This window comes from Punctularia strigosozonata, assembly GCF_000264995.1.
Source record: "Punctularia strigosozonata HHB-11173 SS5 unplaced genomic scaffold PUNSTscaffold_13, whole genome shotgun sequence".
Taxonomy (NCBI): domain Eukaryota; kingdom Fungi; phylum Basidiomycota; class Agaricomycetes; order Corticiales; family Punctulariaceae; genus Punctularia; species Punctularia strigosozonata.
The window spans coordinates 101,537-115,340 of NW_006767445.1; the positions used below are offsets into that span (position 1 = coordinate 101,537).

General features: G+C 54.0%; 5 protein-coding genes across 5 annotated transcripts; 1 reads left to right on the forward strand and 4 right to left on the reverse strand.

The window, feature by feature from the left end:
* Positions 1–827: 827 nt before the first annotated feature.
* PUNSTDRAFT_137460 (uncharacterized protein) lies at positions 828–2,411 on the reverse strand (the record flags this gene model as incomplete). Its single annotated transcript, XM_007387102.1, has 1 exon — positions 828–2,411. The coding sequence occupies one exon, from the start codon at positions 2,409–2,411 to the stop codon at positions 828–830; it is 1,584 nt and encodes a 527-aa protein (XP_007387164.1).
* Positions 2,412–3,928: 1,517 nt separating this feature from the next.
* Positions 3,929–6,381, forward strand: Pslcc3 (laccase; the record flags this gene model as incomplete). The annotated part of the gene is made up of 16 exons (XM_007387103.1): positions 3,929–4,113; positions 4,171–4,234; positions 4,286–4,354; positions 4,405–4,591; positions 4,650–4,761; positions 4,814–4,843; positions 4,903–4,978; positions 5,030–5,086; positions 5,135–5,198; positions 5,249–5,299; positions 5,354–5,502; positions 5,554–5,640; positions 5,694–5,903; positions 5,959–6,063; positions 6,116–6,287; positions 6,356–6,381. The coding sequence occupies exons 1-16, from the start codon at positions 3,977–3,979 to the stop codon at positions 6,379–6,381; spliced, it is 1,596 nt and encodes a 531-aa protein (XP_007387165.1). The 5' UTR covers positions 3,929–3,976.
* Positions 6,382–6,613: 232 nt separating this feature from the next.
* Positions 6,614–8,402, reverse strand: PUNSTDRAFT_145824 (D-lactaldehyde dehydrogenase). Its single transcript, XM_007387104.1, has 9 exons — positions 8,059–8,402; positions 7,907–7,993; positions 7,785–7,846; positions 7,541–7,722; positions 7,411–7,481; positions 7,347–7,355; positions 7,082–7,286; positions 6,983–7,006; positions 6,614–6,925 (listed from the first exon to the last, which is right to left on the reverse strand). Exons 1-9 carry the CDS (start codon positions 8,263–8,265, stop codon positions 6,726–6,728), a joined length of 1,047 nt encoding a protein of 348 aa, XP_007387166.1. The 5' UTR covers positions 8,266–8,402; the 3' UTR covers positions 6,614–6,725.
* A 946-nt stretch (positions 8,403–9,348) lies between these two features.
* PUNSTDRAFT_137463 (NAD(P)-binding protein) lies at positions 9,349–10,825 on the reverse strand (the record flags this gene model as incomplete). Its single annotated transcript, XM_007387105.1, has 8 exons — positions 9,349–9,548; positions 9,615–9,843; positions 9,901–9,909; positions 9,964–10,034; positions 10,097–10,284; positions 10,351–10,412; positions 10,469–10,555; positions 10,619–10,825. 8 exons carry the CDS (start codon positions 10,823–10,825, stop codon positions 9,349–9,351), a joined length of 1,053 nt encoding a protein of 350 aa, XP_007387167.1.
* Positions 10,826–11,584: 759 nt separating this feature from the next.
* On the reverse strand, positions 11,585–13,655 carry PUNSTDRAFT_145826 (uncharacterized protein). The gene is made up of 4 exons (XM_007387106.1): positions 13,410–13,655; positions 13,248–13,346; positions 12,828–13,194; positions 11,585–12,777 (listed from the first exon to the last, which is right to left on the reverse strand). The coding sequence occupies exons 1-4, from the start codon at positions 13,513–13,515 to the stop codon at positions 11,673–11,675; spliced, it is 1,677 nt and encodes a 558-aa protein (XP_007387168.1). The 5' UTR covers positions 13,516–13,655; the 3' UTR covers positions 11,585–11,672.
* Between the last annotated feature and the right edge of the window lie 149 nt (positions 13,656–13,804).

A 13,804-nucleotide genomic window follows, 5' to 3' on the forward strand; every position in this document is an offset into this window, starting at 1 on the left:
AGCCATAGATGAATGGAAATGGACCTCTCGTGTCAATGAAACGGACACTGGGAAAGCGCGGCCGTCTTTCACCCAACATGGCACGGGCGCTCACTGTTCACTGTATCGCGTGATGTCATTAGTTTGAACTCCGATCCTCGCGGAAACGTCTTCTCGACCATCTCTCCTGCTCATGTATCATCGTTCATGACTGAGTTAGTCTATTGGCCCGAAGACTGAAGTGTTGCTATTCTGTAGCTGACAAATGGTTCTTGGCAAACGTGAGCTCCAATCCTCGATGGACGATTCAAATATCAAGAACTTATCTTATACTGTAGTTTTACGACCTTAGGTTCGTCCCCTGTCCCCTGGCAGCCCGAACTGAACCTAATTTCCCGTGTTGTCCCCTGTCCCCCGCCAAAATCCAGGGCCTGAGCTGATCGTGAGAATTATGTTACTTACTGTGAGAATATATCTAACTGACTCCAGTCAGTTTGCGAACTTCCCACGGCCCCGAACTTGCAGCTGTCCCCTGTCCCCCGGAAGGCGGACCGAACCTAAGGTCGTAAAACTACAGTAAAACTCCTTTGGCAGACAACACATTCAGGCCTAGAGCACGACATCGTAGCGGGTGATTACAGAGCCCACAACAGTGACTATGCTCCCAATGAAGTTGGAGCCAGGTACAAAACGCGCCAAGTATTAAAGTGCCAGATAGTAACGTGCTATCGTTGACGATGCACAATAATATATCAGAAAGGGCATAGTGATACGCTGAATGCAGAAAAAATGGCGTGAAAATGCTGCGCAAGTCGTACAGCACGACAGGAGGGAACTGAATAAATAACTCAGTACTCTGAAATCACAAGTCCGGGACGTCCAGCCGCTTGGGAAAGGCTGGCATATATTGTCGATTCCACATCTCTGTTGATGCTAAGCTGGAGCTCCGGTGCCGAGACACCATTTCTATCTGCAAGAACGGCCTTCAAGTCCGTCATCACCATTTCCGGGAGGTCCCGCCAGTGCAGATGAATCCGCATCCGTCTCAAATCCGGGAGCAGCCGCACCATATTCGACTCTGCTTGAGGAACCAACGTGGGCAGGATGACCTCGCACGTGAGCACTCCCACGAGCAGCAGCTCGGTCGCGTTCGTGCAATGTTCTAAGAGGTGTCTGGAGAACATCGCGTCGTCCTCCTTGAGCGACACATCGAGGCAGCCAACGGCGGCAAGGCGCATTGCGCCCAGGATCGGGTGGCCAGCGCTTCTCCAGGTGACTGGTACGGCTACTCGCAGTAAACAGGGGTGATCTTCGTCTGTGATTGAGTCCTTGTACTCCTCGATCTGAGAAGGACCGCCGACCGAGATTGGGTCCGCGTGAAGCTCGATGACGAGCGAGCCGTCCAAGGGGCTAGTACCTTTTGTATATGCTAAGCAACGAACGGGCTCTTGGGCTGGATTTAGACCCTCGAGGAAGTCCTTTAATGGGGTAAGGTCGCATGAATCCCCAAAGAGCTCGATGGACACCGAAGTGGTTGGCGGAACCCGAGTAAAGGGTAGGTAGCTACAAAGACGGTTTGCCTCTTCGCGTATCTTCAAAGTCGTTAGGCTGCACAATTCGACGTCGACATCCGCAATCATGTTTACGTCGTCCATCGGAGCAGTCCGCGCCTCCTGATACCACAGTTTCTCCATGACGAGGTTCTCCAGTGCGGGCGTTGCCCTTAGCGTCGCGATAACGTCCCGAACCGACAAAGACGAGGATGAGATGCGCAGTGTCAAGCTTGTCAGGCTCCGTACGAGCCCTGGTTGACACAAGGCGCGCCATGGGAGATCTAGACCGCAGAGATGCAGGTTTCGCAGCCGCGGCGCATACAGACCAAGGAACGTGTCTGGGAGCGGTACCTTCCGTCCGTAGGATGTCCAGATAATCGTGCATTGGACAAGTGATGGGGCAGGCCGTGATAGGCGATCTACGTAATCCCCGATTTTGTTGGTCGAAGCGCGATGATACAACGTTTGAGTGCGGTCCATATGATCAAGGGCAATGTTGATTGCGGCGTCCTCAACATGCTTGTCATTCTTCACGCAGAAGGTCAACGGGATCCTTTGTGACCGCTCCAAGAACATCGCGGTCAGTTCGTGTGTGTTCCGAGGTACATTCGACCAGAGCAAGGGACTGTCTACCGCGAGATAACGCCAGTATTGGCAAACGTGCGAGAAGTTGTGGCTGGAAGGAAACAGACGTTTGCCCTCCTCGGGCATGGACAGGCGGAATATTGATAGCAGGACATCCGGGGGGATTCGGGAGATCGGTGCCAGCTGATTGCGATGCCCGCGGAGGACCCGTACACGCTCGGCTAGGACAAATATCTCTTCCAACAAAGTATCGATGTCGCGATCTATGCTTTGACGTCTGTGGAAGGCCGACATGTCTAAGCATACACAGTAAAACTTCCAAGCTAGGAGAGGTCAGTGAAGTCATCAGGTTTTCGCCCTAAAGAGAGGACTCACGCGTTGGTGTGCGTGCAATCTAACCGCGGTGCTTTGCCCGATGCACACGCGACTGGAGCACGGCAATAGAGATGGAAACTTGGATCTCAGGGTTTGGGGGAATTATCTAAGCAAGCAAGTCTCACACGGCTGTCCAGTCCTGGTCGACGGCGAAGGCGTGGAAAAGGGCAAATACGAGTCTGAAGTTTGAGCGCTTCCTATACCTATAGCTGCCTTCAAACTCTCGTCTCTCATCTTCGGAAACCGGGCACTATGCCTCGGCTACAACTATTGGACTTCAACCGACCGATTCTCGTTGTACCATAGTCACGCTATGACAAACGCGTTGAGTTCAATTCGTTTCGGAGGACTCTCCAGGTTTGCCAATGGCCTAGGGGTTGAAAGATCCCGCGCTAGCATGCGAAGGACAAGAAGTAGTACGTACATGCATTCAGCCAAGGTCGTGCCATGTTCGCACAGACTGGGTAACGGTCTTTCATACCCACTGCATTGCTGATGCACCTCCATTGCTCATGCAGTAAACCGCTCGCTGCTGACGGTCCGACTCGGCTTGGGAGGTTGGCGTGATCCTACATTGGCACATGACATCGTGCCCGGGGCGCGACCACGATCTGTCCAAAGACACATTACATAGCTCGCAGCATGAACAACGGAGGTCTCAGTACTGACACGGAGCAAGCAAGCCGACTTGGGAAGCACAGGAGGCCTCCGTTGTCGCCGGTGCGATGGAGGCCGAATCGTGAGTCGACCAGGTAAGCCAGCTGTACAGCCCGAAGCGGGATTTTCCCTTTTAGATCTCCGAAGGTGGCGGTCCGTACGACAGGTTTCCTACTCATCGAATGCCATCCCCGTACACATCGCACGCTGGTTGGTCTAGAGCGCATCGAAAATCTCTCTGTTCTTGCTGATTGAATTCATATCGCTCCCACTCCGGCTTATTTGTCTGCTCGTGGTCGCTTGCCATCTGACACGATACCACTGCATCGTCTCCTGGGAATCCGTCGTGCCCTGTTCCTGCCCAAGAGCAAGCATTCTATTCTTGTCTGTCCGTGAGGTGACACTGGCACTACACTTCACGGGATGGCCTAGTCTCTTCTGCACGTTTACAACAAACAGAACACTAGAGAGGGTGCAAAAATGCATTACCATGCACTCGCATCTGGGCGCTCACTCTCGTGGTCTGTGCTTTGCCAAGTCCCGTTAGGCAGGTCCATCCTCCCATGCGTTCAGTATTCCCGTTCACGCGGAATTGCCGCTGATTCCGAGAGAAACGTTCTCCCGAACGCTACCGTGTTTGGCACTAGGCCGCTTCGGATGTGTCTGGCCGGAACACTGAACGTCCGTGCTACACTGGTCGAAGCGTGCGCAGCGGTAGACCCTCTGGAGTATAAAACACCAATGATGTTGCCCATCTCCCCAGGCACTTCTTTGGTGACCGCTCGAGGCCTTTGTGCGTCACTCCTTCTTGAGGACTGCTCCCTGTTATGGCCCGCTTTCAATTGCGCGCGACATTGGTCGCATTGTCCATGTCACTGGGAACGTTGGCCGCGGTAGGCCCCGTTGCCACTCTGGACATCGTGAACGTCCAAATGGCGCCCGACGGCAACAGTGTCACCCGCGAGTAAGTCCTCTATTCGACTCTCGAACAGGCTGTCTGAGCATGTTTCGCCTCACCTAGCACTGTCGTTGCTGGTGTGAATGGTGTCGGCACTTTCCCCGGCCCACTGATCACAGGCAAGAAGGTAATTTGACGCCTTTTTGGTCTACGACTTGCTTACCGAACTACGTCAAAGGGTGACAACTTCCAGCTGACAGTGAACAACCAGCTCTCGGATGTCGCAATGCTGAAGTCGACCTCCATTGTCAGCGATCCCCTCTTCGTTACGCCGTCGAATTCTGACGCCATTTCCAGCACTGGCACGGCTTCTTTCAGAAAGGCACCAACTGGGCTGATGGCCCCGCATTCGTGAATCAATGTCCAATTGCCACTGGGGACTCCTTTTTATACAACTTCAATGTGCCCGATCAAGCCGGAACGTTCTGGTATCATTCCCATCTCTCTACGCAGTACTGCGATGGTCTCCGTGGTGCATTTATTGGTAAGATACGACGCTGTGCTACTATTCGAATAAAGTTTGAAGCTCACTCACGATGCAGTGTATGACCCGAATGATCCACATGCGAGCCTCTATGACGTGGATGATACTACTACTATCATCACTCTTGCTGACTGGTATCACGCTCTCGCACCGACTATCACTGGCCGCGCGTACGTTTGCGTCTTCTAGATGCTCAGACAATTGTTCTCATGATTCTTATAGGGTTTCTGATTCCACCCTCATCAATGGGCTGTGAGTAAACCAATCTCTCGCGTGCCACACTCAGAGCTTTTCCTGACTGTGTCTCGCAGTGGTCGGGTCTCTGGTGCCACTTCCGATCTCGCCGTGATATCAGTCGAGCAAGGCAAGCGCTACCGATTCAGACTGGTACGTTCCAAAACAGTGCTTTTCGAGACATGATCTCACCTACCCTTGCAGGTATCCATCAGTTGCGATCCTAACTACGTCTTTCAGATCGATGGACATAAATTCACCGTATGTATACTGTTATTTTTGATCCTTCATATCTTACTGGCGTTGTAGGTTATTGAGGCCGACGGCGTCAACACACAACCTCTAGTAGTAGATTCCCTCCAGATCTTCGCTGGTACATTCCATCCTTGCTCTGACGATTTACCTTTACTCATTTACTTCCAGGCCAGCGATACTCCCTTGTAATGACGGCTGACCAGACGGTCGGAAATTACTGTAAGTTGCTACCATGGCCAACATCTTGCGATCTCATCAATCAACGTCGTTAAGGGATCCGTGCAAACCCAAGCTTCTCTGCCACAATCGGGTTCACCGGCGGGACGAATAGCGCGATCCTCCGGTATGCAGGTGCGGATGAGGTTGAACCCACTACTTCTCAAGATACGTCTACGGCGCCTCTGGTCGAGACTTCCTTGGTGGTAAAGCCATACATACATTGAATTGGTTTCCTTGTTTGATACATCATCCAGCCGCTCGAGAACCCGGGCGTCGTTGGTCCTGCCAGTCAGCATTGCGTTGACTGTGCGGATGTCAACCATAACTTGAAACTTGGATTCGTGAGTGTGCGTCGATACATCGGAACATGCGTAGCTCACCACGTCTACTACAGATGGCACCGAACTTCACCATCAATAACGTGTCATTTATACCCCCCAACGTTCCGGTGTTGCTGCAGATCCTCAACGGCGCACAGGCCGCTTCCGACCTTATGCCAAAAGGTAGCATCATTGAGTTGCCTGCTGGTAAGACTGTCCAGATCTCCCTCCCTGTCGATACCACTTCTGCTCCAAGCGGGCCCCACCCTTTTCATCTGCACGGCGTGAGTGGCCATTCTGTTTCTGCGTACCTTGAGCATCCCTGACATAATTTGTCAGCATAATTTTGATGTCATCCGTGCCGCCGGGCAAAGCGACTACAACTTCGACAATCCCCCTCGTCGCGATGTTGTCAGCACGGGCACCATAGGGGATAACGTTACTGTGAGAAAGTTTATCGGTGCCGTTGAACATTGAAGTCTCACACGAACTTCAGATACGGTTCTTCACGGACAACGCGGGGCCTTGGTTCCTCCACTGCCATATTGACTGGCACTTGGAGGCTGGTTTTGCTGTGGTGTTCGCGGAGGACATCGGCGACGTGGCTGCCCAGGATCCGGTTCCCGAAGCCTGGAGTGCCCTGTGCCCTAAATACAATTCGCTCACCCGTACGTCACAATCATCTTTGAAATTCGAGTCTCTGGCAACGAATCGGTATGCTCATGTCGTTCTGCAGCAACCCAGCTCGGCGGTATTCACTAGTCCGGATTGTGCAGCGGTAGGATGGGTGTCCAGAGGTTCCGTGTCAATGTCCGTCAGACGAAGAACACTGGTGGAATTGTCTTTCTTTTCATTGGGAATGAACAGCAGTCTTGGGATGTCTGGTAATAACACGTATGAAAGAGCGTCGATAACGCAATTATCCTCCAATCGTTGCCATTCAGCCCTTCTGAACCTGATTACACAGAGATTCTGCGCGAAATATACTATATGCGCTCCTTTCAATATTTCATTCAATGATGTCGCTTATGACTATACATTGCCTACATAGTATACACGATCTCTCGTGATCAAACAAACATGCGAATTCCATATGAGAACAGGAATCACCAACCCCTGGCCTTGAAGTCCGCGAGGCTGTCCCTGGTGGAGGCTTCGAGGCTCGTGTACTTAATTCCCAAAATACGATCTGCTTTCGACACGTCGTAGCGCACGGGGTACACGACGCCCGGAGCCTTGCCTGCGCCAGGTTTGCCCTTGGGGAGGTTATCGTACAGTGGCGGCGTGAGCGCGTTGGCGGCGTCGACTACAGGAACAGTAGGCTTTAGCAGCGATAACAGATTTCCAAGAGAGAGACGCGTACCCCAGTCTTGCCACTTGAAAGGCCCTTGAATGAGAAGATAAAATTACGTCAGATTCATAAATCACGCGGGCCTTGCAGAGGCGAGGATGAAGGACGCACCTGGAGTCACGATGAAACGCTCGCCGCCGGCGGCCTCCTTCTCGATCGCTAGCCGATGCGCCTCCGCAAGGTCGCGCACGTCTACCCAGGCATTTCCAAGTGTCGCCAGAGTCTCCGCGTCCTTCGTGCCCTTGACCACCGTATTGTACCAATCGAGCACGGAGGTGTTCAACGCGTCAGGCGACGACACTTCATGGATGACAGGCTGTCGGTGACATATGTGATCAGGCCCATCGTCTAACTCATATCAATACGCTAGACGTACCCCAAAGACCTGAATTACTCTCTGTTAGCAACTGCGTGGGACCGATACTATGATGAATACTCACGTATGGCGGGTTCAGAACCACGAGGTCCCAGGCCACGGATCCCTTGTGCTTGTTGTAAAGGTCCCAGGCGGCTGGAATTATTGATCCAATTGGCCTTCGCCTCTACCACGAATACTAGCAGCTTACTTACCTTTCTCAGCGAGCACCTTCGATGCACAGTACTTGTGCAATGGAGCAGCGTTTCGTCCCTTCTCTTCGATCTCTCTGGGACTCGTCTCGTTGAAATCCTTCTCGGTATAGATTGTGGGCTGTGGCAGGAAGTTCTGGACGGAAGCGCAAGACGAAGTGACGACAATCCTTTTAACGTCCTTCCTGGATTTGTGAAATGGCTCTCATTAATGAGCTGAGCGATATGAGCCGATGCGCCATCGTACCCGTATTTCAGAACGCTTTCGATCACAGATGTGGTGCCCTTGATGGCTGGAATGAGGTATTCCTAGTAAGAGAGAGCATGAGTTCAAACCGTCTCGAAGACCCGGGGCACATGAAAACGCACATCTGGATGATCACCCGCAAAGTGGAAGGGTGAAGCCGTGTGCTCAACAGCATCCACGCCCTGCACGGCGCTATCAAAGGCCCCCTCCTAAACGACGCGTTAGGATTATCACAGGCGCGGATTTGCATCACGGAATGCGACGGGCATCGCACCTTGGTGATATCTTCCACTACAACAAATTCAAGCTTGCCCGCGTATTTGTCCGCGAACAACTTCTTCAAGTGTGCTGACTTGGCTTCGGAGCGGACCGTCCCGCGGACAGTATAGCCGTGCTCGAGAAGGTTCTTGACGACCCAGACTGCGATGTAGCCATTCGCGCCAGTAACGAGGACTTTGCTTCCAGGGAGGACTGCGGGCATGGTTGGGAACACGTTCAAAGTAGATGCAAGGGTTTGCGAGCAACCGGGAGAGTTTTATACGCGCAGCTGATTCATCGCGGAGCGTTGATAAGCAAGTTGCGGGGAACGCTTCCACGAAAGTGGGTCGAATGCTGAGTACCGGGAGGAGGCAGCCAGAGCGTGGGACATCGAGGAGCCAGAACGTATCGCGATTTTCTCAACTCGCGTCCGGTTTGTCAAGATGCGTTCCCTTGACCGATGTGGGCACTGGATTGGGGACCACCCACTTGATGGACGGCGATAGAGGCTTTCTATCGCGTCACGAGACTGCGATGCAACATCGATGGCACCCTGGGCAAAGTCACGGACAATGTCAGCGTTTAAGACGCGCGACATACGAGGTGTCTCAGGCTGCGTACCGCGTGAGTAGTACTGTGTCATGTGTTCGGCATGAGGGTAGTAGTGTCAGTGGGAGTATTGCCATGACTCAGGGCAACTGTTGAGCAGGTTTTTTCAGAGCAACGAAGAAGTCAGATTGTATGCCGGTACAAGAGGGGTACAGATGTCCCCACAAGAGGTACGAGGGGCGGCGTACATAGTCATGCAGTGCCCCTGGGGAAGATACCCAGGTGTGGGATTGACCGAAGCGACCCACGTCTGTTCCAATGTTCGAGGTTCAATGTTCAACGTTCAACATCCGTGTTGGCCCACGAGGATTCGTCTGCTTCACCTTTGCCTCGTACGCGTCGGGACGTCACGGTCGAGGGCTCTGGAAGGCGCGTGGCCACGCGGCGGGGGCGCCCCACGTGCAAGCGGCATCTCAACCCCAAATCGGCAAGATCGTTTCCCCATCTGGGTTGTCCATAGCTTGCCCCCAGCCCGGCGCGAGTTTTTCACCTTCAAGGTCGACAGCCTTGCATGATGTCGCATTTGCTCTGACGTCGGCCTGGAAGTATTGAAATCGTGCTTATGAACCACTGTAATATGCGGCATCTCAATCGGTAAAGAACATATAGCGATCGTGCATTGTGCGGAATACTGTTCGCGTCGGACACGTACTATACTACATGCCTGTTTGATACCGAGAAGTACAAAGAGGTGGACTCACCAACCCTTGGCCTTCAAGTTCTCGAGCGTATCCCTAGTGCAATCTTCCATGCCTGTGTACTTGATTCCCAAGATACGACCAGCCTTCGACGTGTCATATCGAATCAGGTGCTCCACTTCCAGACCCTTTCCTGCTCCAGGTCGGCCCTTCGGCAGATTGTCGTAGATCGATGGTGTGATAGCATTTGCGGCGTCAACTGCACACAAAGAGAGCGACACGTGAGTGATGATAACACACATCGAGTTATGCGAACAACACGCACCGAAGTCTTGCCATTTGAAAGGACTCGCTGTTACGAGGAAACGCTCTCCGCCTGAGGCGTCCTTCTCAATCGCAAGCCGGTGAGCGTCGGCGAGGTCCCGCACGTCGATCCAGGACCAGTGTCCCTGCAGGAGCGCGTCGGCATCCTTCGTGCCCTTTACCACGGCATTGTACCACTCCAGCATGGAGGTGTTCAGCGCGGAGGGTGACGAGACCTCATGTATGACAGGCTATAAGGTACACGGTCAGTCTTCTTGTGATATCAAACGCTACCTTGGTCAACGTACTCCAAGAACCTTGATCGCTCACGGTCAGCTCTCTATTCAAGGAACACTCGGGAAATGACTCACATATGGCGGGTTGAGGACGACGAGATCCCAACCGACAGTCACCTTGTGTTTGTTGTACAAGTCCCAGGCCGCTACAGCGATGATTCTTGTCAACCGGTGTCAATCAAGCCGAAGATCGGGCCGAAAGACCGACCTTTTTCGGCGAGAACCTTCGACGCGCAATATATGTGCATGGGAGTTGCACCTCGTCCTTTCTCCTGGACCTCTTTCGGGCTTTCCTCGTTGAAGTCCTTCTCGGTGTATGTAACCTGGCCCGCGCCTGTGCTGAAATCCGTAACGGCTGCGACCGACGAAGTGACGACGATCCTCTTAACGTCCTTACTACATGAAACAGATCAACCAAGGTCCTCAAGACGAAGCTGCCGCAAGCCTATATGTAGGACGCACCCGTGTTTCAGGACGCTCTCGATGACAGACGTCGTACCCTTGATGGCAGGCAGCAGGAAGTCCTATAGGAAGTAAGATCAGCGCCGTTGGGTACACTAAACGCGGAAGGCCGGTTTACATCTGGGTCATCAGACTTGAAGTGAAATGGCGACGCCGTGTGTTCAACCGCGTCGATACCCTGGACAGCATTGTCGAATGCGCCTTCCTGTCATAAATGTCGCATGTAAGTACAACGAGCAAGAGAAAACGACAGGGTGCGGGTGCGCACCTTGGTGATGTCCTCGACGACGACGAACTCGACCTTGCCTCCGTATTTGTCTGCGAAGAGAGCCTTCAGATGAGCGGCCTTAGCCTCAGACCGGACGGTCCCGCGGACGGAGTAGCCGTGATCGAGCAAGTTCTGGACGATCCAGACGGCGACGTAGCCGTTCGCGCCCGTCACGAGGACTTTACTGCCAGGATTGACGGCGGGCATTGGTAGCAATGCGTTCAAGCGGTTGCGGCAGGACACGCTTAGCGAGAGGACGGGATATCGATATATATGCACGCTCCTTCCCCGACAAAAGTTTATCACCAAGCTGGTGGATCGAGATGTATAAGGGCATGACAAGTTTTCACGACGGGGAACCGCAGAAGTGGGTCGAGCATCCACTAGTGAAGGGCGCCAATCCACAAGACTAGATGTTGAAAGTCTGTGCGTGAGACGAATGCGCTCTGCAGGGAGGAGACAGCACATCCCGGGAGCGCTTCAGCACACGGCGTCTGACAATGCGACTCATGGAAGAAGGCAGCGAGTTGGTTCCCAAGACCATAGCGGTTCTCTCTGAGGATAGGATGACGGAGATGCTACTGTCATTGGTAAGATATGCAGGGCATGGTTCACCTTACGGTCCATGTAAAATGGCTGCGAGCGGGGCGTCAGCACACGAGACGCAGTGAACGGTAGACGCAGTGCTATGCGCACTCAGTTGTATCACAGATTCGAGGTTCGAGTGCAGAAACTCCAAGAACGAAGTCCATTGGCAGCGGGGACCACTGGAATCGACAGCACTAAGGTTGTGACCGTCGGGATGAACGTTGGTCAGGAGGGATGCGCGCGGCGAGGTGACGATGACGCGTCGCGTGCACGTGAGAGGCGGTTTGAGTCCAGAAATGGAAGGAAAGGCGGCCCAAGTACCGAAACGGAAGGATTGCGTCCCAATCCAGAGAAGGCGCGCCCCGATCCCGTCGTCCCCAGTTGCAACAAGTTCAACGAATGGACATGTCCATATCATACAGTGAACGCAAGTGCATCATCGTTTCACAATGTTCAGCGAAACAACCTACGCAGACCTGATTAAGTACTCCTCTACAAGAGCGGCTGTCTCTCGCTCAGCCCGCTTCCATATATCTACCCCATCCTCGAACCCTTCTCTCCACTCCTTCACCGCGTTCTCCACAGCATTCTTGACCGGACCCGTGCGCATCACAAACCACCGCCTGTCTCCGTGCTTCAAGCGCCTATCAATGACATGGGCCTCCGCGCGGTCCGTCTCCTTCTTCGGGTACCTAAGCGGCGGGTCCTCGCAGCTGAAGACGAGCACGAGCATCTCGAGTGAGCGAAGCGAGAGCAGGTCGGCTAAGGTGTGGTGCATTTCGAGGCCGGGAATGAGGTGCGGCACGGCGATGCGGGTGAGGTTGGGAATCAGCGGGAGGTCGAGCGTCCAGAGCACGCGCAGGGACATCACGCGCAAATGCGTCACGCGCGCGTACAGATCTCCCAGCCCGCGCACGCCGGCGGGGAAGAAACGGGGTTCGGCAAGGGAGGGCGGGAACAGCGTGAGCCGCAGCGGCGCCTCTTTGGGGACGATTGTGAGTTTGTCCGCGAGGAACTCGGAGAAGTGAGGGAGCCAGGCCTCGTGCAGGGCGAAGTCAGCGAGGTTGGGACAGACGCGGAGCGCGGCTTTGAGAAAGCTAAAGCGCGTTTGTCCGAGCCTAGATTCGGGAATACAGATTCCACGAACGTGGTTCGGTCTGCCCCACGGGACCGCGCCGGAGGGTCGCCGCCGTCGCGCGTCTTCGAGAATCTCGGCGCGGAGGCTGCGGATGCGCACAGGGACCTTGGAATCGAGGACGATGTGCTCAAGCCGCAGGCGTGGCTCGGCGAGCTCGCGAACCCAGTGAGCAACGAGGCAAAGGGTAGCGCCCATATGCGGAGACGACACCGCCACGAAACTGAGGATGTGGACGAGGATCTCGGTGGGGAGAGTGATCGTCCGCGGGGAGCGGCGGAGGCCAAGCCAAGGGCATGGCCGGGGCCGTTCGCCGTCGGCGCGTTCTTTGCCTTTCGACCGAGTATGTGGGACCAGTGTCATGGTAAGACCGATTATGGACTGGGTCGAGAGAGAAGGTTCGCTATCGGGCTGCCGGGATGTACAGTTTGAGCTTCTTGAGACAACAGTCAGTCTAACAGCCTTAATGTGAGTGATGGGACGAACAACAGAGCAAGACCTGATGTGACATCTCCCAAATCATCACTTGTTGAGACCCATGGGTGTTCGTCCTCGTCGTCGCTCACGTCACCGTCTTCGTCCTCGTCCTCGTCTTCGTCCTCGTCTTCGTCCTCGTCTTCGTCTTCATCCTCGCCTTCTTCCTTATCATAGCATGCGTTCACGGGTGGTCGCTCATAAACTGCACCAGAAGTGGTGGCTCGAGACGAATCGGCGAGTACAAGTCCGACAACGTTGGCGAGACGCTTAGAGCCGTACCCAACCACCCCTTCCAAGACGCGCGCCATCTCGAGAGATACGTCGTCATCGTCGGAGGAGGCAAACCACAGGTGTGCGTCAGGATATTCCGCCACATCTGCGCTAAGCAAGGTCAGCGAAGAATCGGTGGTGGTTCAGGATAGGGCGCACCGGAGACGAGCAGGCGAACTCTAACCAAGGGCGTCTCGTCCTCCTTTTGTATCAGAAAGATTATGGTGGTCGTACCATCTGAATCATCAACCTCGACATCTGGAAGCAGGAATGATGGCTCATCAGTATTGCCCTCCCATCTCGAGTCTGGCTGTGACGAACCGGTAACACCCATGCGGTGAGTCTGTACGCCGTTCGTGGTGGCGTATACGAGCTCATCCAAGTCCCTCTTGAAGAGCCTTCCGCCCCTCAGACGTTCTCCGCCCATAGTCTAGTCGCAATCGATGAACTTCGGGACCGGGTCACCGCAGAGAAGTCGAAACCGACTAGCGAATCTGTGTCCTCGCCCTCCGAAAGTCAAGGATGATTCAGAAGGGGATACACAGGGTGGGATCCCTTAGGCGCCGGTGTTGGAATGTAAGTATCATATATCATCTTGCATCTGGTCGTGGTTGTCGGAGGAAAGCTATAGATATTTCGCACTCCGACTGATCTGTTTCCGAGCACTCAACACCATGTAGGTTGCTCACAAGTAGATACCGAGCGACCTTCTCGGT